Below are 23870 nucleotides of genomic sequence, written 5' to 3'. Positions count from 1 at the left end.
TTTCTGCGCGCAACCCAGCGTGCACAAATCTACGCCTGATTTTATAACATGTGTGCGCAGCTTTGCACATGCTATAAAATCTGGAGTCGGTGCACGCAAGGGGGTGCACACTTGTACACCTTGCGAGTGCCGAGCCCTAGGGGAGCCCTGATGGCTTTCCCTGTTCCCTCCACCCCCCCCCATCTTCCCCTCCCTTCCCCTATCTAACCCGCCCCCCAGCCCTATCTAAATCCCCCCCTACCTTTGTTTTATTATTTACGCCTTCCTCCAGGCAGGTGTAGGTTGCGCGCACCGGCCAAGTGCCGGCACGCAATCCCCGGGCCCAGTGGCAGTCGCGAGGCCTCTGGCCCCACTCACACCCTTCCCCTCCCTGCCCACACCCCGCCTATTTTTTTCAAGCCCCGGGACATACGCACATTTCGGGGCTTACTTAAGTCGCTGAGCCTATGGAAAATTGGCTCGGCACGCACAGGAGGGGTTTTAAAGGGTTATGCACGTATATTATGTACGTAACCCTTTTATAATCCACACCTTTGTGTGTACCCAACACTCATAAATGGGCACACATGAGCAGATTTGAAGGTTATTCTCCCTACTTGTAAACACTTAAGGGTAGATTTTAGAAGGTTGCGCGTGGGCGTACATGTGTGCGCTACCCGGTGTATACACATGTACAACCGATTTTATAACATGCTCGCACAGGCGCACGCATGTTATAAAATCCGGGGTCGGCGTGCGCAAAGGGGTGCACAACTGTGCACCTTGCGCGTGCCGACCCCGCTCCGAGCTGCACTGCCTTCCCCTGTTCCCTCCCAGGCCGTTCCGAACTTCCCTACCCCCCCAACCCTTCTTCACTTCCCCTTCCCTTACCTCCCCCGTCCTTTTCCCCCCTACCTTTTTTTGAGTTCTTTTTTTTTTTGCTAAACTTATTTCACTCCTGGGGCTAAAGTAAGTTGCGAGCGCCAGCCGACTGCTAGTGCGCAATCCCAAGAACAGCGGCAATATCTTGCTCCTTGAAAAATGTTCAACTTTCATACCATCAAATTTATACCAAACTAGTTTCTCTATAGTATAATATCAATCAAAACGTTACCTTTCCAGTTGTTTCAATGCCTCTGATTGTGCACACATACAGAACAGCCCAGGCACATGCCAAGGACAGCACAAGCCACCACTGAAGAGTGCCAGAATCATCTATAGATGTGGAAATATTTAATGTTTTTCTGTACCAGAAGTAATCGACAGGAGAGCTATCGCCACACTCTTTTATATAGCCTAAAATCATGAGAAATTATGACTTAAATCATCAATCAATAAAAGTAGCAATTAAAATAATTTTCTGCAGGCCCTATGAAAATAAAGAAGGTAATGAATTAAGACAATTTTCAAAGCCATTTACTCAGGTATAATAGTTTGACTGACAATTGCCCTTCTCTGCTGAGCTAAAAGTATGTGAATGCTTCCATGTTACCCATTCATTTAGCTGCGTTAGAGACAGATTTTCCTGAGGTTGGACTTGTTTAGTTCAGGGAAATGAAGCTGCATGCATACTTTACATTTTCAAATGTGCATATGCTTCTTGCTCTACTTGGTCAGCAATACAAATATTTTGAGTACAAAGTACACACACCTTTGGCTAAAAGCTCCTACGTACATTGTAAATACTGTGGGCTATTTAAAATTGTCCCCAAAAATGATAAATTTGAACAGAAAGGACAAGAACATAGGGAATGTGATGATGGAATAAAGAGAAGGTTGATGTTAGATAAATGTTAGTCAGAGGATGGGAACAAAAAGAACTGAAGGAAAACTAACTTATGGAGGCTCATATTCAAAGGCATTTAGCTGGATAATATGTAAGTTATCCAACTAAGTGCTGAGTTTTGAATATCCCTGGTTTAGCTAGCTGAGCAAGTTACCTGGATAAACGTATCTGGCTAACTTGTCTGGGATATTAAGCAGTGCGGCTATTTAAGAGTTAGTGGCATAAGTTTATCCAGCTATCTTAGGCCTGCTGAATAGCAGTCTAACCAGTGGCATAGCTATGGGTAGGCCTGGGTGGGCCATGGCCCTCCCACTTTGGGCTCAGGCCCACCCAATCAGTGTTGCTTGGCGGCCCAAGAAGAGAGGCCCTGGCACAGAGCCACAGCGGACATGCTGGGCAAGAGGAGAAAGAAGTCCGCATGGCCACCGATGGACTCCATCTCACCGCAGCCAAGAAGAGAAGGAGGCTTGTGATGCTGTTGAGAAATAGGACCAAAGACTGGCTGTCAAAGAAAAAGCAAAATCTCACCAGAAGGTGCCCTTTCTCCTGTTCCTCCATGTGTGCTGCTCCTGCGCATTAAAAACCTGTGTGGCCAGTAAGTCCTGTATGATGATCTCGGGCGTTGCAAGATCAGCATAGAGTAGTGCTAGCCACGTGAGTTTGACTACCATGAGCAGGCACACAAGGAGCAGCAGTAGAACAACTCCCCCTTTTGCTACTGATGGGGATCCTGCCTCTGTGTGTGTGTGTGTGTGTGTGTGTGAATGATGACCTGCCTAGGTATATGTGAATGGTAGCCTACCTGGGGGTGTGTGTGTGTGTGTGTTTGTGTGCATGGTAGCCTGCCTAGGGAAGGGGAGAGTGTGAATGGGAGCCTGCCTGGGAGTAGGGGTGGGGCTGTGTGAATGAGAGCCTACTTGAGTGTAAGTGTGTATATATGTGAATGTGAATGGTAGCCTGCCTGGGGAGGGGTATGTGTGTGTGAGTGTGTGTGTGTGTGTGTGAATGATAGCCTGCCTGGGTGTGTATGTGTGTGTATGTGTGTGAATGTGAATGGTAGCCTGCCTGGGCATGAAAGAGTGTGTGTGTGTGTGTGTGTGTGTGTGTGTGTGTGTGTATGTGTGTCTGAGGGGTAGCCTACCTGGGGGGTTGGGGAGTGTGTGACTGGGAACCTGCTGGGGGACTGGGGGTATGAATGAGAGCCTGCCTAGACATATATGTGTGTGTTGTGTGTGTGTGTGTGTGTGTGTGTGAATTGGAGCCTGCTTGGAGAGGATGTGAATGAGAGCCTACTTGAGGGGGTGTGTGAGATAGAGAGCACTTGGGAGTGAAAACGTGTATATGGGAGTGGGAACCTGCATGTGAGAGACAGCTTGTGAGAGTGGGAGCCTGGGTGTGAATAACTCTGTGTGTGTGTGCGCGTGTGTGCGCGTGTGTGTGTGTGTGTGTGTGTGTGTGTGTGTGTGCGTGTGTGTGTGTGTGTGTGTGTGTGTGTGAATGTGGATGGTAGCCTGCCTGGGTGTGTGTGGGGGAGGGGGTATGTGAGAATGTGAATGATAGCCTGCTTGGGTGTGCATTTGTGTGAATGGTATCCTGTCTGGCTATGTATGTGTGTGTGAATGGGAGCCTGCCTGGGGGGTTGGGTAATGTGTGAATGGGATCCTACCTGGGGGGGTTGAGAGTATGAATGGAAGCCTGCCTGGATATATGTATTAATAGGATCCTGCTTGGGGGGAATGTGAATGGGAACCTACCTGAGGAGATATGTGAGAGAGAGAGCATCTGAGAGTGAGAACTTGTGTATATGGGAGTGGGAACCTGAATGTGAGAGTGGGAGCCTGTGGGTTTGTGTGAGAATGGGAGCCTACATGTGAGAGTGAGAGCCTGTGTGTTGTGTTGTGAGTGAGAGCCTGTGTGTTGTGTTGTGTATGTGAAAGAGCATGTGAAAATAAGAGCCTGTGTGTGTTTGTGGGAGGGGAGTCTGTATGAAAGAGAGCATGTAAGAGTGAGAGCCTATATGGGTATATGTGTGGGAGTGGGAACCTGTGTGTATGTGAGAGAGTGCAAGCTAGAATGGGATCCTATGTGAGAGAAAGCATGTGTATGTGCGAGAACATGTGTGAGAGACTCTGTGTATATGTATGAAGAAGGAAGGGAAGAAGCCAGAAAAAAAGAAACCCTGAAAAAGGAACAAGGAAAAGACAGACAAAGGGGGAAAAAAAAAGACTGGGATCAGCAGATTAGAAAAATAAGATCAGGCAATAAAGGTAAAAAAATATTATTTTGCTTTCACCAATTGGAATATGCCAACTTTGGGAATGTGCATTACTTATATATTTGTATTTTGCTTTTTCTTCAATATGCCAGTACTCACAGAGTCTGGTTACTCAGGCTTTCCATTTCAGTTTTGTCTCCATGTTTGTTTCTAATTTGTAATCTCTAATTCTCTCTTAGGAAGGGTCTCTCTGTGTTGTGCATGTGTGACAGAGATGCAGTATTTAGGCTAGCATCTAGTTTTTCTGTCGGGATTTGAAACAGTCTGGATTGGGGTTTTTTTGCCCATTAGGTAGTGTATTAGTGTTCTAGGGCCTGGTGTAATGTTTTACTTGCTGCCTTTTCATAGATAAGGTTGCTGATGTTTGAATCCTGACAGTTACTGCTGTTATGGTATGGTAAAATTCTAGCTGGGGTTTTTTGTTTTTTTTTTGCAGGGTTTGTTTTACTTCACAAAGCCCAAGATTTTTCAAATTGCTATAACTAAAGCAAAAATAACACCTGCGATAGAAAAAGGGGCGGGGTTAGAGTAATTTAGATGACATCACACAGCGGGATAAATTGCCGCATCGCATAGCAATTTTATCGCTCGCTGCATTGTGTCATCGCACCCTGTGTTACGTCACCGCGCAGCGCGTAACATCATCACACAGCATATTTTGTCATTGCGGCATGTGCTATTTTTCCCTGTATAGTCACTTCCTGAATCTGCCTCTTTGAGGGTGTGTCAGGTGTTGGAGTGAGAGGAGAGGAGGATAGTGGTTCTAGAGGAGGTTTGAGGAGTTTTGTTGCGAATGCTGAGCGAGTAGTCTTGTGTTTTTATTCTCATCTGTTTCCCTTTACCTTTGTCATTTCTCTTATTTGTTGGAGTGAAAGTTAGTTCATCTAGTCTGTCACTTTGTGTGGAACTATTGAGGAGGAGTGGAGGAGTGGAGGGTGCATGGAGGAGAGAACGGAGGAGCGGAGGGTGTGCGGAGGAGTGAGTGGAGGAGTGTGCAGAGGAGTTACTGGAGGAGTGTGAGTGTGTGCAGTGAAGAGGAGCGTGGCACTGAGGTGTGTGTGCTGAGAGGATGAAGCATGAGGCATGGGGAGAGTGGAAAGAAGAGGCGTGAGGATAGGAGGGGGGGGAGGGGGCAGAGGGAGTGGGAGGATGAGGTCATGAGTGCCAGGGGAAGGAGGAGTAGGAGTAGGGATAGGGGCAGGACTAGAGGCAGGCAAGAGGGAAGAGATAGGAGGGTGTGGGTGGGGGAAATGGTTAGGCAGACCAGAGTGGAGGGAGGAGTAGGGCAGTATAGGGATAGACAGAGAGGACAGAGGGGAAGGTAGTTGGTAGGCCAGGATCAGGTGGGGGGAGGGAGGGAGGGGTGAGGATAGCATGATGGAGAGAGACGAAAAATAGGACACCTCTCCGGAACAGGAAGTGGCACCCCCCTCAGGCATCTCAGGGCCATTAAGTTTAGTGTGCAGGAGAAAGAGCTCCTCATCGCAGAGGTTCTGCAACATTATGCAATGTTGTTTGGCAACTGGGCCACTGGGCAACTGGGCAAATATGGCAAACCATTGCCCAGGCCATCAGCCGGCACAGTGGAGTAGAAAGAAGCGGAGAGTAGGTCGCCCATAGATATCGTGATGTGAAAGCCCAGATCAAGGCAAAGCCCTCAAATAAATGAGATTCTTCTTAGATTGTAAAATGTAGTTTATATCTTCGCCAGTTCCCAATTAGGGTTAGTTAAACGATCTTTATTATTTAGCAGGAATTATCATGTTACAGCTGTTTCTATTTTTTTGTTGTTGTTGTTTCTTCTGATCTCATATATGGTCTACCCAGCTTATTTATTATGGGCTAAATCATGATAAATCTTTGATTAATTTCCTATTTTCTATTCTATGTCATGTTTCTGTGTTTTTCTTATTGTGTTTATGCAATGTCAATTGCTTTGTTCATTATTTAAAGCTAATAAATAAAAAAAAGTATAAGCAGCATGTTAGGAATTGTGGACCCTTGCCCTGAGATGGGGTTGGCGCTACCTGCAGGGCTAGAACGGGGAATCCGCTGTAGCAGGTTCAAGAAGAGTAGAAGCACAGAGGGACTGCCAGAGGGACGGCAGTGCAGTAACAGGGACCTGTGATGTAGAAGCGCTGAGAGGTGCCCCGAGGAGCGGGGACCCAGAGACACAGTCCTATAATGTAGAAGCGCTGAGACAGGTCCAGAGCAGAAGCGCTCAGCCAGGCCCCGAGGAGCGGGAAGCGCCAAGACAGGATACTGGTGAGAAGAGCAGGGATCCGTAGAGCAGGAACGACAGGTCCTGAGTGCTGGAGCAAGCACCAGCTAGGAACCAGGAAACTCATTGCCAAGTCAGCTAGTGGTGGATGGAGGTAGTCCTTAAGTATCCTGGGCCAGTGATGTCATCAGCCGGGGACGAGCCTGAAGTTCCCGCCATTGGCCCTTTAAAGGGAGGACAGATAGCGCATGCGCGCGCCTAGGGAGGCCCAGGGTTGGAACGCTGGTCGGTGGCATCCCAGCTGCCACGAGGAGCACAGGGAGCCAGTAGAAACGCGACGGCAGCGACTGACTGCGGGTAGCCACGTCCGGCGGGCGTAACACAGCAGAAGTGTGAAGTTATGATTTAAGATATCACATTTAATGTATTTCTATAAAACAAATATAAAAATACACATACGGTAAGCTATTTAGATGTAAGTTTTGAATATATTTGTTAGTAATATATTTACCTGTCAAGTTGTCATTTAGTGGACAGTTATTCCATGGTAGTGGCTCTTGGAAAGAGTTGAAGAAATACCACATCACCCAGGCAATTATAGTGTTGTAATATAAGCCAACAAGGAAGGATACAAACATTGATGCTATACCTAATGAATGTAAAAAGAGTTGTTATCAGATAATTATAATGTCACATTACATCAAATTATCGGCATGATTCACAGATCTCAAATGAGAAAAAATTCTTAATACATAGGACTTTATCATATATTGACATTATTAAATGCAACTATTCAAATGCTATAGTGATTTTCCATAACAGGAATGTAGAGATGAACATCATTTTTGGACCCATCCAATTTAGGGACACAATTCACCCAAATTGGTGAATTAGAAAAATTTCCAGTCAAAAGCACTCACTGACTTTGAGGAATAAAATAATCATACCCTATATTATAAAAGTATAGGTCAGAGACCCTGAGTAGTTTAGAAAATTACATAAACTTCTCTTAACATGGATTTATAAATTGAACCTCACTCTGACTAGTATAGTACATTGGAACATAAGAACATAAAAAGTGCCATGGTGGTTCAGGCCAGTGGTCTATGGAGCCCAGTATTCCGTCTTAGAAATTGGCCAATTCGGGCAATTAGGAAGTATCCAGCAGATCGCAAAAAATATAAACGGTAGACTTTCCCAGTAAAATGATTTTACCAAGTCTGTTTCTAAGCACATTGTTGAACAGTGAAATACTTTTCACTCGGATACATAGGATGAAGTCATCTATTGCATTGCCTCATAATACCTCCGTGTGTTAGACCACTGCTCAGCAGTGATTATGAAAGTGATCTGAGAAGACATAGCTGAAAAACTATGAACAGCTTTTAACATTTCCTTATCTGAAGGTTATATCCCTGTAGAAGTGAAATCCATAATTGTTTGACCTGTGCTTAAGAAATCCAATCTTGATCCTAAAATTGTGTCCAATTAATGCCCAAGCTCTTCACTACTATTTCTTGCTAAAGTTATAGAGAAGGAGCCAATCACAAGGATATTTAAATGAGAATAATATTCTTTAAGGATGTGCAGAGTATAAAACTTAATTTTGGTTCATTGATTTGTTTCATTTGTCTGGTTCCTTTGAAATAAAAAAAATATTCTTTTTTTTTGTTTCATTCATTTTTTCATTTTAAATTAAAGTCAGTGGGGAAAGGCCCCATTGACTTTATTGTAAAAGAAAAAATGGATCAGGTCTCAGGCCAGATACCATTGCCGAGACATAGGCCTGATACCAGGAGCTATTGTTGAGGCCCAGGAGTGGGCCTATGCCTAGGTTCAACACTGGGGCCCGGCTTGAGGCTGAATTCTGGTCACTGAGGCCAAGGCCTAGGCTGAGACCAACACTGGGACCCAGCCCTGGGCCTGACACTAGGGCCCATCCAAAATCCAAGTCCCATTGCTGAGGCCCAGTCCTAAACCTAAGGCCTAGGGTCCCAAAAAGTCCGGGAGCACCGCAGGTTGAGCCCTTGGTTTCCCGGACCGCCTGGGTTTAGGTGGGCCTCTGGGGGTCTCCCAGAGAGATGACAGAGGGGTGTGCCCACCAAGAGGAGAAGTGCGCGGAACCGAGTGTACCAGAGACCACTGGAACAAGATAGGAACTGGTGATCACAGGAGGAGCAAAGAGAGTGTCTGAATGGAGCGCAAGAGTCAGAGCCAGGGTATCCGTCTGAGGATCGTCAGCCAAAGCAAGGGTCAGTTCCAGGTATCAGTCCGAGCATAGTAAAAGGCGAGCAGAGGTCAGTTCCAGGTATCAATCCAAGTGTAGTCAAAGGCAAGCAGAGGTCAGTTCCAAGGATCAGTCCAAGCGTGGTCACAGGCAAGCAGTGGTCAGTTCCGAGGATCAGTCCAAGCGTGGTCAAGACAAGCCAAGGTCAGTACTGGGTAACAGTCCAAGAAGGTACTACCTGGGTAGCAAGACGAGAAATGGAACTCAGGAACGCAGGAACTCAGGAATAAACGCTGGAACATAGGAAGGACCACGGGAACACAGGAGCAAGGCAGGAACACTGGAACAAGCACAGGAACAAGGAACGCAGGAACACTGGAATAAACACAGGAACGAGGACGGCAAACTAGCTCACACAGAGGTGGTGACCCAATTGCCAAGGCGAGGAACTGAGAGAAGAGCCTCACCTTAAATACTGTGCCTATTTGACGTCATTGGGAGGCATCCGGGCTGTGGTTCCTGCCCTGGGCCCTTTAAATGTGGGAGCGTCGGCTGCGCGCGTGCCTAGGGGCAGGGCCAAGAACGCCGAGGATGCAGAGCCCCTGTGGGAGCTCCGTTGTGAGGCCTGTAAAGCTGGAGGCGTTCGGGACAGTTGCTGGGGATGCCGAGAACTGGCTGCTGCAGATAGGGAGGATGGAACGGAGCCCACGGAGGGCAGCCCGAGGTGAGCCGGCCCGGTCACGGCACCAGCACGGCCGGGACACGCAACATGAGGAAGCATGTTTATAGATTTTTGAGAGTCTGCCATTTTTAGATTTGAAAGCCTTGATCTTCTACATGGTTTGGATAAGAGAAGCAAAAGAACTGATGAATACAGTCAGATAAGTGCTCTTTGTGGCAATAATTTCATCATGTCCAAATTCACTAAATTATCTGCTAATCAAAAAGTATAACTACTATGAAGTAGTCCTATTGCTACTGGGAGCTCTTTATATGTTGCTCCATCTATTTTCCCCTTGAAGAAGTCACTAGCTGCTGAAACAAAGGACCTTTGTTGGGAGTTAATTTATCAAATCAACTTAATTTACCAGCTAACTCAATGTGGACATTTTCTTTCTTTTTTTTTTTTTTAGCTATGAAGAGACTTTGGTGATTGTGACTACATTAGTCTTTGGATTCCAATTTACTTCTGACTTCACAATTGATAATTTGAAGATATGTAACAGAAATTATTTATTTTCCTAATTAACAAGAGAAGCTTGAAATTCTTAGTAATAGTTTCATTATAAGCATTCTATGAACTCTGTAGACTTGATGTATCAATCAAAACATTTAGGGGCAGATTTTATAACATGCGCGCACGGCGTATATGTGAGCGCGCTACCTGGCGTGCGCACATGTACACCTGATTTTATAGTACACCCGATTTTATAGTAACTTATTTCTGCAATTGTGCACAGCTGATTGTGTGTATAAGTGAATTACTTAGTAAGAAGTTCTTTTAAGAATGAGTAAATGTTCAAACTGTCTCTTACTAGCTTATTTATTTATTTATTTATTAAAGGCTTTTATATACTGACTTTCTTGATACAAATCAAATCAACTCGGTTTACATTGAACTAAGCAGTAACTATAACCAACCAAACAACAAGAGACAATTTGAAGGAGCATAAAGTTACATTATAACAAAGATGCCTTAACTGGGAGTAGGAAATAAAGAAGGGGGAGCGAAGATAGAGTACTATATACAAGAGGGTATGGGTGGGAGGCAAGGAGCCAACCTCATGATAACTTGTAAGCTTGATTATACGTTTCCAAATCAATCAGCGGAAAATTTTCCGTGACATCATACCAGCATTGTTCATGCAAGATATTTTAAAATTTTCCCAATTCAGCAGAGGTTACTAGTCATCTGATAGATGGTGTTTCCAATGCCTGGAATTTGAAATAGTTCACTTACTAAAGTCACACATTCAGCACTTTGTAAGACCAACAGGGTGTTTTTTCCTGCAGTTTCAAATGTCCATTTTTTGATAAGTTGATGACCACTAATGTAGTCATGACAGTTGCCCAGCCTTTGTCTTATTAACAGTTCAGTTTGTTATTACTATCAAATCCACCATCTGCCTTAAGAAAACTGGTCTTTCCCTTCTTCCTTATCTCATAACCATAAAAGTAGCAGGAAACTTAAGATAATAGACAATAAAAGTGAAAGGTCATTTGGACAAAGGAAACCAGGACTAGGAGTCAGCAGAATTCAAAGAAAGAAATTGGAGAAAAAAAGATTACATGATCTACCTAAAAAAAATATTAACTAATAATGGGGCTTATTTTAAGAGCCTTGCTCGCGTAAATCCGCCTGGATTTACGCAAGCAGGGCTTGCGCGCCGGTGCGCCTATTTTACATAGGCCTGCCGGCGCGCGCAGAGCCCCAGGACTCGCGTAAGTCCCGGGGTTTTCCGAGGGGGCGTGTCGGGGGCGTGTCGGGGCGGGGCCGATCGGCGCGGTGTTTTCGGGGTGTGTCGGCGGCGTTTCGGGGGCGGGCTCGGGGGCGTGGTTTCAGCCCGGGGCGGTCCGGGGCATGGCCGCACCCTCCGGAACCGCCCCCAGGTTGCGTCTAGGCGCGCGGGTTGCGTCTAGGCGCGCGGGGATTTACTTCTCCCTCTGGGAGGCGTAAACCCCCCAACAAAGGTAGGGGGCGTTTAGACAGGGCCGGGGGGGTGGGTTAGGTAGAGGAAGGGAGGGGAAGGTGAGGGGAGGGCGTTAGCGAATTCCCTCCGAGGCCGCTCCGATTTCGGAGCGGCCTCGGAGGGAACGGAGGTAGGCTGCGCGGCTCGGCGCGCGCCGGCTACATGAAATCGGTAGCCTTGCGCGCGCCGATCCAGGATTTTAGCAGATACGCGCCGCTCCGCGCGTATCTACTAAAATCCACCGTACTTTTGTTTGCGCCTGATGCGCCTACAAAAGTACGCGAGGGTGCTCTGTTTGAAAATCTACCCCAATGTCTATATAAAAAGAATATATAAAAATTAGGACAAAAATGAATTATATGCTGGCCCTTAACTTACAGGGCCAACATCTTTTGAGAATATGCATGTATATACCAGCTAAGATGAAGCCATTTCAGAAGCCCACCAGTCCTATGCCAGTTGATTGTGGTAACATCTAATCAAGATCAACTTTTTGATCCCATACATATGCATACGTATGAGGTCCTGAGAAGCAAAAATAGTCTTTGGACTTGACAGTTTGGGACTATAGCACTACAGCACCACACTGCATGTTATTGTTCATGCAAACTTCACATCCATGAACTTTGTACCCAAGACTTTTTATGAAGCTTAAATCTCAAGTTTCAAGATTGGGCTCCCTATTCAGCCCAGTCCAGCTCCATTAACTATGGAATACTTGCCAATCTCATCCTTGACAGAGCCCTGGCACAGCAAGTCAATCTTTGATCTGCTTCTTGCCTGCATCTGTAATTTCTGGGTCTGCCGCTCTGAGACAGTGATGTTAACCTGTTGCTTGTCTGCTATAGGTCCATCTGTCCTCTCTCCATGCTAAGACAGGACCCTGATTATCCAGAAGGATGATCTGACTACAGCAGAATCAGCTTAATATAATTGGCTAAATTACTATTTTAAGCTGGTGCAGTTTAATTGGCATTGCAGTTGAGAAATGCAAGTTAACTTTGAGTTAAATGCTGGGGTTTCTAAACCTTTGCAACAACAGTGCTTTGCTCTGTTAAACCAAAAACAATATCTACCATATATAAAACCATTTATATTTTATGCTGCTACAATAAACTTTTATTATGTTACGCGCCCCGCCTGTGGCCGTCCCGCGCACCGGACCACTCACCTGCATAGTTCCTCAGCGGGACCCGGGACGACCTCCCTCGCGGTAGTTGCTAGCCCAGCTAGGCCCCGGCGTCCTGCAGCAGGGGTCGCCGGGTCTTCCACTGCGCGCCAGGTCTCACGCTGAGGTTTGGTGTCTTCCTCCAAGCTAGCCATGCCCATACGCGCGCGCGCACAGCCTGCCCCGATACTTGTACGGCCGAGGGTGGGCCTGGGTTCCGCGGCACGCCCTGATTGATCTACAATATATGGAAGTTCCTGACTTCACTTCCTTGCCTTGGTAATCGGGTCGGCTTGTATGCTAGATTGTTTCCACTTGTTCCTGCTTGTTCCTAGTCTTGTTCCAGGATCCTTCTGTTCCAGTTACATTCCTGACTTGTTCCTGCATCCTCGTTCCTGAGTCCTGCCTTTTCCTGTGTTCGTCTATCTGCCTTCCCAGGTAGTACCCTCGGACTGACTTCTGGTACTGACCTCGGCTTGTTCCTGACCTGCCTGCCTGTCTGCTGCCTGTCTACAACCCCAGCTAGCTCCTGACTCATCTGTCTGTCTGCCGCCTGCCTCAAAGACCCCAGCCTGTTCCAGACCTGCTCGTCTGACTGCCGCCTGCCTCAAGACCCCAGCCTGTTCCAGACCTGCTCGCCTGTCTGCCACCTGCCTCTAGATCTCTGCTTGCCTCTGACTACATCTGACCTCCGGTACCCGACCCTTGCTTCGGTGATCACTCCTCGGACTGACCTATGGACATTGACCTTTCGCCTGCCTAACCTCGCCTCCAGATTCTGGCTCTGTTCCTCACCTTGTCATTACAAACTCTGTTCTGGTTCTCCCTGCTCCAGCTCAAACCCGACTGCGCTCCTTCTGTGTGTGTGGGCATGCTGAACTTCCATTCTCCCAGGAGACCCTGCAAGGCCCACCTAAGTCCAAGCGGCCCGGGTCCCTATGGGTTCCTCCTGGGGGGACCTCTGGATTCCAGTGGTGAAGCTCTACCTAGCCTCTGTCTCCTTCAGTGTTCTGCCCCCTGGGGCCAGTTACCTCCTGTTCCCTTTCAGGAGCCATTCCATCCTTGCCCCAGGACAAGGGTCCACCCCTGAGCGCAACATATTATCTGCCTCAAGAAATATGTAGACATTCTGTTCTCTTTACATGAACTTGGACCTTATTTTATCTGATTTAAATGTTAGATAAACCATGTAAGACTAATTATCCCTTACAGATTTGGGTTTGCTCATCCAGGATGTTAAGAATTAATCAGAACTAATTACAACTTGAGGTTGGAGATTTGGACTTCTTCCACTGAAATCTTAAGAGTTAATCAGAATTAATTATGGGGCGGATTTTAAAAGTCCTGCTCGCGTAAATCCGCCTGGATTTACGCTAGCAGGGCCTTGTGCGCCGGTGCGCCTATGTTCCATAGGCCTACCGGCGCGCGCAGAGCCCCGGGACTCGTGTAAGTCCCGGGGTTTTACGAGGGGGCATGTCGGGGGCGTGTCGGATCGGCGCGGCGTTTTGGGGGCGGGACGCGGCGTTTTGGGGGCGGGCCCGGGGGCGTGGTTTCGGCCCGGGGCGTTCTGGAGGCATGGCCGCGCCCTCCGGAACCGCCCCAGGTTGCGTCTCGGCGTGCTAGCGGCCCGCTGGCGCGCGGGGATTTACTTCTCCCTCCGGGAGGTGTAAATCCCCCAACAAAGGTAGGGGGGGGTCTAGATAGGGCCGGGGGGGTGGGTTAGATAAAGGAAGGGAGGGGAAGGTGAGGGGAGGGCGAAAGCGAGTTCCCTCCGAGGCCGCTCCGATTTCGGAGCGGCCTCGGAGGGAACGGTGGCAGGCTGCGCGGCTTGGCGCGCGCCGGCTACACGAAATCAGCAGCCTTGCGCGCGCCAATCCAGGATTTTAGTGGATACGCGCGGCTATGCGCATATCTACTAAAATCCAGCGTACTTTTGTTTGCGCCTGATGCGCCAACAAAAGTACGCGAAGGCGCGCTTTTTGAAAATCTACCCCTATACTTTGAGTGTTTAAGTTGTAAGCAAGCTTAATTATGATGTCCAGAGAAAGGTAAATAAAAAATTGGTTTTAAAGGTTTGGCTAAGAAAAGTAGACACATAGGGGGTAATTTTCAAAAGGAGTTACATGCGTAAAAATAGCTACTATTGTAGCAATTTTCAAAAGCCATTTACTCAAGTAAAGTGCACTTATGTGAGTAAATCCTATGGACAATTCAATAGCATATATTGTAGCAATTTTCAAAAACTCACTTACTCAAGTAAAGTGAATTTACTCCAGTAAACCTGGTTTTTACTCGAGTAAATGCTTTTTAAAATCAGGCCCATAATTATAGGTAGTATGGCATGCAAAGTTCAGAGATAAATTGCTCAGAGATAACAAGTGATTTATATCTTTTAGGAAGGTAACTTGCAGAAAGACTTCAAGATTGAATTTTCTTCAGTATTTTCAAAACAAAACAAAGCTTGTATTGCACAGCAATATACTTTTAGTGAAGTATGCCATTCATTTTGTTAATGAAATGTTTTTTTCGCTGAGACTCTGAAATTAGGAAATTAAATCTGGAACTTTCCCATATGGTTTGGTGTGCCAGTAGGAGAAGTGTTAATCTCATAATTTTTGTATTTGATTTCTAAAATGGTATTTGAAATCAGTTCCATTTCATTTTAACCTTTGCTACCTGTAAAACCAGGTGAAGACTTTTATGATTCTCAATGTGATTTGCAAAGCATTTTAAATAAGCTTGTTTTGTAACTGCATCTCGGTTAAATGAATGATGAGGAAATTAAGATTTTAAATCAAAGGAATGCAGAGCTTGAGAGATTAAACAAGAGAAAGATGAGATATCTTTGGTTCAGGTACAGATAGAGATGTGCTCACCACTGGCTAATGTCCAAAATAAGCATGACGCAGTAAAAGAGCAATCTTTTGAACAAACATTATATATAGATGTTAAAACTATCTGTGACGCATTACCTGGTAGAGAATTAAATGTTTTAAAACTGACTGTACACTCAAAGAGTGGAGTATAGAATTCTGTAGACAGAATCAGCTCTCCCAAAGAGTTGTTTATGGGACAGAATAGATTTCTCCAGACTTTTCTAGATCTACTCAAGCTCATTGGAAGTTGTTTCTTGCTATGCACCAAGATACCTTGGACATTAGTGCAAGTTCCTTTTTAAGATATCCTTTTAAATGTCTTGTGCAATTTAACAATGTAGATTACATCTTTTTTTGAACCAGAAGAATTGAAAAGGTTCTTGGATGGGACGAGGCTTTCTTCTATTTCTTAGATGGTGAAGTTGAGTTGGTTGGTTGATCTTATTAATTTGGGTTTGCTCATGCCTTTTCTTATCTTTATAAATTATTTTTTTCTTATATTTCTTCCCTTCTCTATTTCTTCCTGCTTCTCTCAGTTTTTTGTGCTCTAAAGTGTAATACTATTATGATATGTGTTGCGTGCCCTGTCCACACCTGGCCCGCACATGAGCCTGCTCACCTCACTAGCTCCTCTGCAGGTCACAGGTCGGCCTCCCCAGCAGCAGCTGCGAGCACCTCCAGGTCTCGGCGTCCCGTGGTGGTGGTCACTGGACAACACTGCACACCAGGCCTCACGCTGGAGTTCAGCGTACTCGGTGGCATTGGCCATGCCCCTACACGTGCACGTGCGGACCGCCCAGCCTCTTGAGGGGCTGGGGGCATGTCCTGGCTCCGCAGCATGCCCTGATTAAACGTACAATATAAGGGGATCCCTGCCTGCACTTCCTTGCCTTGGCAATCGGGTCGGCACTGTAAGTATACTAGTTTGCCTCCACGTTCATAGACTTGTTCCATTCTTGTTCCAGTCTTGTTCCAGCCTTATTCCAGCATCCTACTGTTCCAGCCTTGTCTAGCATCCTTCTGTTCCAGTGTCCTTCTTTTCCAGTGTCTGTCTATCTTGTCTCCCCAGGTAGTACCCTGACTGTCTCTCTGGTACTGACCTCGATCTGCTCCTTGACCATTCTGCTCGCTGCCTGGACCTTGACCTCTGCCTGCCTTGTGATCTTGTCTGACCTCTAGAACCTGACCCCTGCTTTGTTGACTACTCCTCGGACTGATCCTCAGATTCTGACCCCGGCTGCCATTGACCAAGGCAATGACAAGGCAAGGCTTTGTCCCTTGCCTTGTCATTGCCTACGCTGTACTGGCCTTCCTTGGTTCTCCAGACCTACAGCCTAGTGACCGACCATGTTCCCTTGCTGTTCATGGGCACACCTTTCTACTACCTCTCCGGGAGACCCTGCGAGGCCCAACAAAGTCCAAGCGGCCTGGGTCCCTACGGGCTACATCCGGGAGGGACTGCGGGCTTCCAGTGGTGAAGCTCATCCTAGCCTCTGTCTCCTCCTGTGTTCCATCCCCTGGGGGCAGGTGCTTCCTGGTCCCTACCACAGAACCATTCTACTCTGCTCCAGGACAAGGGTCCATCTCTCTAGAGGACCTGATTTCCCTCACCGGGAAGATCGACCATCGACTCCGGCAAAGGCACCTAGAAGTAAAGGCTTCCCACTCTCCTACACCGCATCCCACGTGTGTCCAGAGTCCTCCAGCCAAGACTCCATCACTGCCACCTCCTCCCATGGTGGAACCCATGGAGGTGAACCAATCAAATGTCTCTATCAGAGGAAGGAGGGTCTTTGCCTTTATTGTGGTGCTTCCGGACATCTTCGGCCATCCTGTCCAGTCCATCTGGAAAACTGAAACGCCTGAGCCCGGCGGGGGTCCTGAGCTTAGGTGCTATTGTCACTGGCCCCCAACTCCTGCTTCCAGTCTCTCTGGGCATCGAGGCCCATTCCTTCGCCAACACTGCTCTTGTCGATACAGGAGCAAGTGGCAGCTTCATCATGGATGACATTGTCAAGCTTCTGAACATTCCTCTCCAGCCATTAGATGTGAGCCTTCGCATCACCTCCATTCAAAGAGAACATCTTCCAAGGCTCATCACCCATTGAACAGTGGCTGTCCATCTTACCATGGGCACTCTCCACGAGGAGGAGATGTCCTTCTATGTATTAAAATGTTCCACACATCCAATCATCCTGGGGCTGCCCTGGCTCCAGGTCCACGAACCCCAGTTCAATTGGCATTCCCTGCAGTTGGTGCAGTGGGGTTCCAAATGCCAGAAGACATGTCTACATCAAGTATCTCCAGCTGTCTCTGTCTTGAAGTCTACCACCATATCTGGTTTGCCTACCCAGTATGTTGAGTTCGAAGACGTCTTCTAGAAGCAGAAGGCAGACACTTTGCCTCCGCTACGCAAGTTGACTTGCCCTATAGAACTTCTGCCGGGCATGATGCCTCCCAAGGGCAGAACTTATCCATTGTCTCATCCAGAAGCCCTAGCCATGTCTGAGTATATCAAAGAGAATCTCAAAAAAGGTTTCATTCGAACCTCCGATTCTCCCGCTGGCGCGGGCTTTTTCTTCGTCAAGAAAAAGGACGGCAGTTTAGGCCCTTGTATTGACTACAGAGGGCTCAACGTCATAACCTGAAAAGACTGGTACCCCCTGCCCCTTATCATTGAGCTGTTTGACCGTCTTCAAGGGGCACGGATCTTCACCAAGTTGGATCTGAGGGGTGCGTACAATCTGGTACGCATCCAACCTGAAGATATCTGGAAAATCGCATTCAACACAAGGGATGGTCACTATGAATATACCATGATGTCCTTTGGGCTATGCAATGCCCCAGCGGTCTTTCAACATCTTATGAACGAAATCCTCCGAGACCTCCTGTACTCATTCTTTGTCATATATCTTGACGACATCCTGATCTTTTCCAAAGACCTTGAATCCAGTTGAGATCATGTTCGGATCATCCTCTAATGTCTAAGAGAAAATCACCTTTATGCCAAATTAGAAAAGTGCCTCTTCGAGCGAAACCGCTTACCCTTCCTAGGGTACATCATATCCGATCGAGGGTTCTCCATGGATCTAAATAAAGTCCAGGGGATCCAATGTTTCCTTGGCTTTACTAATTATTACAGGAGCTTCATTGCCAATTATTCTACCCTAGCTGCTCCGCTCACCGCCATGACCAAGAAAGGGGCTAACACTTGTGTGTGGACTCCCAAAGCACAAGCCACCTTTCAGACACTAAAAGAAGCATTCTGTTCCGGTCCTTGTCTTCAGCACACAGACCCAAGACACCCATTCATCATCGAAGTCGACACCTCTGCAATCGGAGCAGGAGCCATCTTAAGTCAGTTTTCTCTAAAGGGTAAATTGATACCTTGTTCATTCTACTCACACAAGTTCTCTCCTACAGAGCAGCACTACACCATTGGTGACCAAGAACTTCTACCTGTCAAGTTGGTGCTCCAAGAATGGCGCCCCTGGTTGGAAGGGGCACAACATAAATTTACCATTTTCACCGACCATAAGAATCTTGAGCACCTTAAAGAAGCTCAACTCTTGAATCCTAGACAATCCCGATGGGTGCTCTTCTTTGAACGATTTAATTTCATACCTCGTTATCGCCCAGCTTCCAAGAACCTCTGTGCTGATGCACTATCAAGATCCTTCAAACCAGAGGATGTTCCTGATGTTCCCAGACACATCATAGATCCTACCTGCATATCCCTTGCCGTGACCACTACAGTTCCAGTTGGGAAAACCGTCGTTCCACGTAGATTATGTGAACGAGTTCTGAAATGAGCTCATGATTCCAAGTTGGCAGGACACCTGGGTCATACCAGGACCCTAGAGATGTTGCAGAGATATTACTGGTGGCCCAATATGGTGCAAGACTCTTGTAACTATGTAGATTCATGTCCCATCTGCGCCCAACAGAAGCCACCTACCGGACAGTCTTGGGGCCTACTCCAACCGCTTCCTGCACCTACCGAGCCATGGTCCAGCATCTCTATGGACTTCATCACAGACCTGCCTCTGTCCCAGAACAATACCGTAATCTGGGTCATCATTGACCGTTTTTCGAAAATAGGTCACTTCATTCCCGTGCCGGGCCTCCCATCAGCCCCAGAATTAGCCAAGTTGTTCCTGAAATATATTTTCCATCTCCATGGACTCCCAAAGGAAATCATATCCGACTGAGAACCACAGTTTGCAGCCAGGTACTGGCGCTCTCTATGCAAAAAGTTCAACATTGCCTTGAATTTCACATCGGCCTATCACCCACAGGCCAATGGTCAAGCTGAAAGGACCAACTGGACCTTGAAAACATTCCTTAGGGGGTTCCTGCCTACACTTCCTTGCCTTGGCAATCAGGTCGGCCCTGTAAGTGTACTAGTTTGCCTCCGCGTTCACAGTCTTGTTCCAGCCTTATTCCAGCCTTGTTCCAGCATCCTACTGTTCCAGCATCTGTCTATCCTGTCTCCCTAGGTAGTACCCTTGGACTGTCTCTCTGGTACTGACCTCGGCCTGCTGCTTGACCATTCTGCTCGCCACCTGGACCTTGACCTCTGCCTGCCTTGTGATCTCTGTCCTCTGGAACCTGACCCCTGCTTCGTTGACTACTCCTCCTCAGACTGATCCTAGGATTCTGATCATGGCTGCCATTGACCATATCTCCTGGTTCTGGCTTTGTCCCTTGCCTTGTCATCGCCTACGCTGTACTGGCCTTGGTTCTGTTCCAGCATCCTTCTGTTCCAGCATCTGCTTATCCTGTCTCCCCAGGTAGTACCCTCAGACTGTCTCTCTGGTACTGACCTCGGCCTGCCCCTTGACCATTCTGCTCGCTGCCTGGACCTTGACCTCTACCTGCCTTGTGATCTCGTCTGTCCTCTGGAACCTGACTCCTGCATCGTTGACTACTCCTCGGACTGATCCTTGGATTCTGACCCCGGCTGCCATTGACCACGTCTCCTGATTCTGGCTTTGTCCCTTGCCTTGTCATCGCCTACGCTGTACTGGCCTTCCTTGGTTCTCCAGACCTACAGCCTAGTGACCGACCATGCTCCCTTGCTGTTCGTGGGCATGCCTCTCTACTACCTCTCCGGGAGATCCTGTGAGGCCCACCTAACTCCAAGCAGCCCAGGTCCCTACGGGCTCCACCTGGGGGGACCGTCAGCTTCTAGTGGTGAAGCTCATCCTAGCCTCCGTCTCCTCCTGTGCTCCACCCCCTGGGGGCAGGTGCTTCCTGGTCCCTATCAGGGAGCTGTTCTACACTGCTCCAGGATAAGGGTCCACCTCCAGGTGCAACAATATATTTTTTTCCTTTGTTGTTCCTTGAATGCATGTATTGTATTCTTGGATTTGTAGTATTGTATTTTTCTTATGTAACATGTATATTCTGTAATAACTGTCATATCTTCAATAAAAATAAAGTTAAAAAAAATCAGTTCTCCCGAGTTCAAAGAAATTCCTGTTGTCTTTAGACTTTTCAATCTCAAGTCCATTGTGGGTTTTCCCAGTTCCTCTCAAACATGAGAGTGACCCTTCCTTGAAAGAATGGGTTAATCCAATTCTGGCATTCAGCCAAAGAGAAGAAGGGGAAAAAAAATCACTCAGAGCCTGATCATGTATACCAACAGCTGCCACAAGAGGGGACCAGTAAAAAAGAAATGCTGACTTTTTTCCAGTATACAGATCGATGGGAAATGCAAACTGCTAAAATATATCTACTCTGTGAAAATTCCCAAGCTATTAAAAGCTTTAGTAACACCTTTCAAAAGGGATGCAAATGACAATAATGATAATAATGAACACTTTATAAAGCTCTACAATGTTTTTCATGCTTTGGGATTTCATGATGAGAAACAAATCATAGATTTAATTCCATTGACCTTTGAATAAATTTGTCAGAGATTTGTTCTAGATTTGAAAGAGACTACTCAACATAGTCTAGCTTCTCTGGAAAAAACCCTGAAGCAGCACTATGGGTAATATGCCAATTTTACATGTGCTTGACAGATTGCTTAAAGAATTAGATGTGCTAAAGACAAAAGCCCACACAAATATTCTTATAAATTATAGCAAGTGATTTTCCAAAAAGATTCCACAAGGGAAAAGCTAGAAGGTAATTAAAAAAATTATTCTTTGAAACATTGTAACTTTCTATTAATGCTTATTTAGCTATCAGAAAAAAAGAGTCCTTTTCTGGTTGATCATGCTAAGGACATCGATGACATTTTTTGCTAAAGGCAGGCTTAACAGAAATAATTCTCTAGGGCAAAAACAAATTGTCAATGCTGTGCAGAGCTCCCACTTGCATTCAGAGAAAAATTCTAAATCTTCTGACATATAGAATAAATCTGGTACTAGTGAACCAGCTAAGGCATCTGTCAAGATGCCAAGAAAGAAATCAAATGTTTTAAACCAAGAAACAGAAACAATAAAAGAATGCATCCTAAGGATAAGCTAGGAGAAATCAAAGCTGCTCTCCACAGTTTAGCTACCAAAAGCCCTGAAAATCCTATCACTACTGCTAAAGGACCTTTGAAAAGCTAGGCCAGAATTACTAGACCTTGGATCAGCTCAGTGCCAAATGCCTTGAAGGTAGAAAAGTTCCAATCTCCTTCACCTTTTAGTGATGAGGAATGACTAATTGATTCTTTATCTTGCCCACAGGTATCCATTTCCAGTGTACCAAATTCTCTCATGTCTGGTAAATCTGAACTGACTATGTCAGCAGTCTAAGTGAAACTCCCTCGAGTGCGAGCACTGCTTCAACTTTAAACTCAATCAAGAAGCACAAATATTACTTCAACTTATTTTGCATACTGGAAGGACAATTCTTCTTTGGATATGAGTATGTGGTAGAGCACTCTATGCCTGTATTTTAAATATGCTGATGACATCCAATTAATCCTACCTATAGATGAAACTATTGAAAAAACAATAGGTCTTGCCATGATGTATGTGGACATAATAAAGCAACTACTAAACCAAATGGAGCTGATAATCAACATAGACAAAACCGAATTCATACACTTAGAAAGGAAAAGCACGAAGATCACACAAACTCCAATAATGCTCAAAAACAACCAACAAATTGATTTAACCGAGAAAGTTCGTAATCTAGGAGTAATAATTGACACTGAACTAAACCTAAAACAACACATATCAATAAAGGTAAAAGAAGGGTATGCTAAACTCATGATACTCAGAAAGCTTAAACCATTACTAACTCTGCCAAACTTCCGTACTGTACTTCAATCACTGATATTCGCAAGCACAGACTATTGTAATGCATTACTACTTGGCCTACCCTACACTACAATAAGACCTCTGCAAATTTTACAAAATACTGCAGCTAGAATTCTCACTGGAAAAAGCAAAAGAGATCACATAACAGATTCACTTGCATGCTTACATTGGCTACCCATAGAACAAAGAATACAATTCAAAGCACTGTGCTTAATACACAAACTTATCCATGATGAAAAATCAGAGTGGCTGAACACAGCACTGAGAGTACACGTCCCACACAGAAATTTAAGATCAGCAAACAGAGCACTTTTAACCATTCCATCTGTGAAAACAGCAAAACTTACCCAAGTAAGAGAACGTGCACTAACTCTAGCCGGCCCCGCATTATGGAACTCCATGCCCCTTGACATATGACTTCAGAGTAATCATAAACTTTTCAAAACACAACTGAAAACCTGGCTTTTCAATCAAGCTTTCAAGAAAGAAAATGACACAGGCAATTAAACAAGGATAAGCGGCATAGAGCACACAGCGCCTAATTTCCTAGTTTTAACTGTATCCAACCATTAGGATGAATTGCTACCAAACTCATTTCCCCTTGTGAATGTCTTTAAATGTAAACGCATTAGCATATACCATATTATTCATAATACTATTTGTTACCGAATATTAATGGCACCACCTATGTAAATTATGATCCACTTTTTTCTTTGATATAGGTGTCCTATTGTAAACCTTTATGATGGTAAATAACTTAATGACGGTATATAAAAACTCTTAAATAAAATAAATAAATAAATATGAGATGGAAGCATCGGTGAAATGCAGCCATAGTCCCGCTTGAAGGAAAATGTAGGAAGTGATGCTTTTATTCAGGTGTAACTCCCATTACTTGATTCTTTTATATCCTTAGTAATCCTATGTACTTGACTTGTTCTTATAGTATAGCATTGACTGTTTTTGTTCTTTTGATCTTATGTTGTTGTTTTTATTGGTATGTATGCAATAAAAAATGTGAATAAAAAAATGAAGCACTTAAGCCTCTGAGACAAAAGTATACTACTCCCATTAAATTGCAAGGTGTGTTCCCCTGTGAAGCCCTTGTGAATTCATCATCAGAAGTCACATTGATTGCCCACAACCTCTTTCAGAGACTGAATGCTTATCTAGAGGGAAAAGTTACTAGTAGGGAAACTCCATATACCAATCTCTAACATGTTATGGGGACAGTCCATTAAAATCACTGGGAAGGTTTGGCTTACTATTCAGATAGGAAAATTGATACTGAAACATCCAATAATCATTACCCAGAGTTCGGGAGAAGAATTCTTACTTGGGAATGAACTTTTGAAAAAGCTTTCTCCTATCTTGGACTATGTT

At 45.7% G+C, this 23870-nt stretch overlaps 1 protein-coding gene across 1 annotated transcript in view; it reads right to left on the bottom strand.

Moving 5' to 3' along the window:
- SLC6A19 (solute carrier family 6 member 19) overlaps positions 1 to 23870 on the bottom strand; it is a 177006-nt gene that overhangs the window by 60820 nt on the left and 92316 nt on the right. The window contains 2 exon segments of the mRNA XM_029589926.1: positions 1094 to 1275; positions 6773 to 6910. Coding sequence (XP_029445786.1) covers positions 1094 to 1275; positions 6773 to 6910 — 320 coding nt within the window.

This window comes from Rhinatrema bivittatum, chromosome 2 (assembly GCF_901001135.1).
Source record: "Rhinatrema bivittatum chromosome 2, aRhiBiv1.1, whole genome shotgun sequence".
NCBI lineage: Eukaryota > Metazoa > Chordata > Amphibia > Gymnophiona > Rhinatrematidae > Rhinatrema > Rhinatrema bivittatum.
The sequence above is the reverse complement of the archived record's forward strand: the minus strand, read 5'-3'. Positions and strand labels throughout refer to the sequence as shown.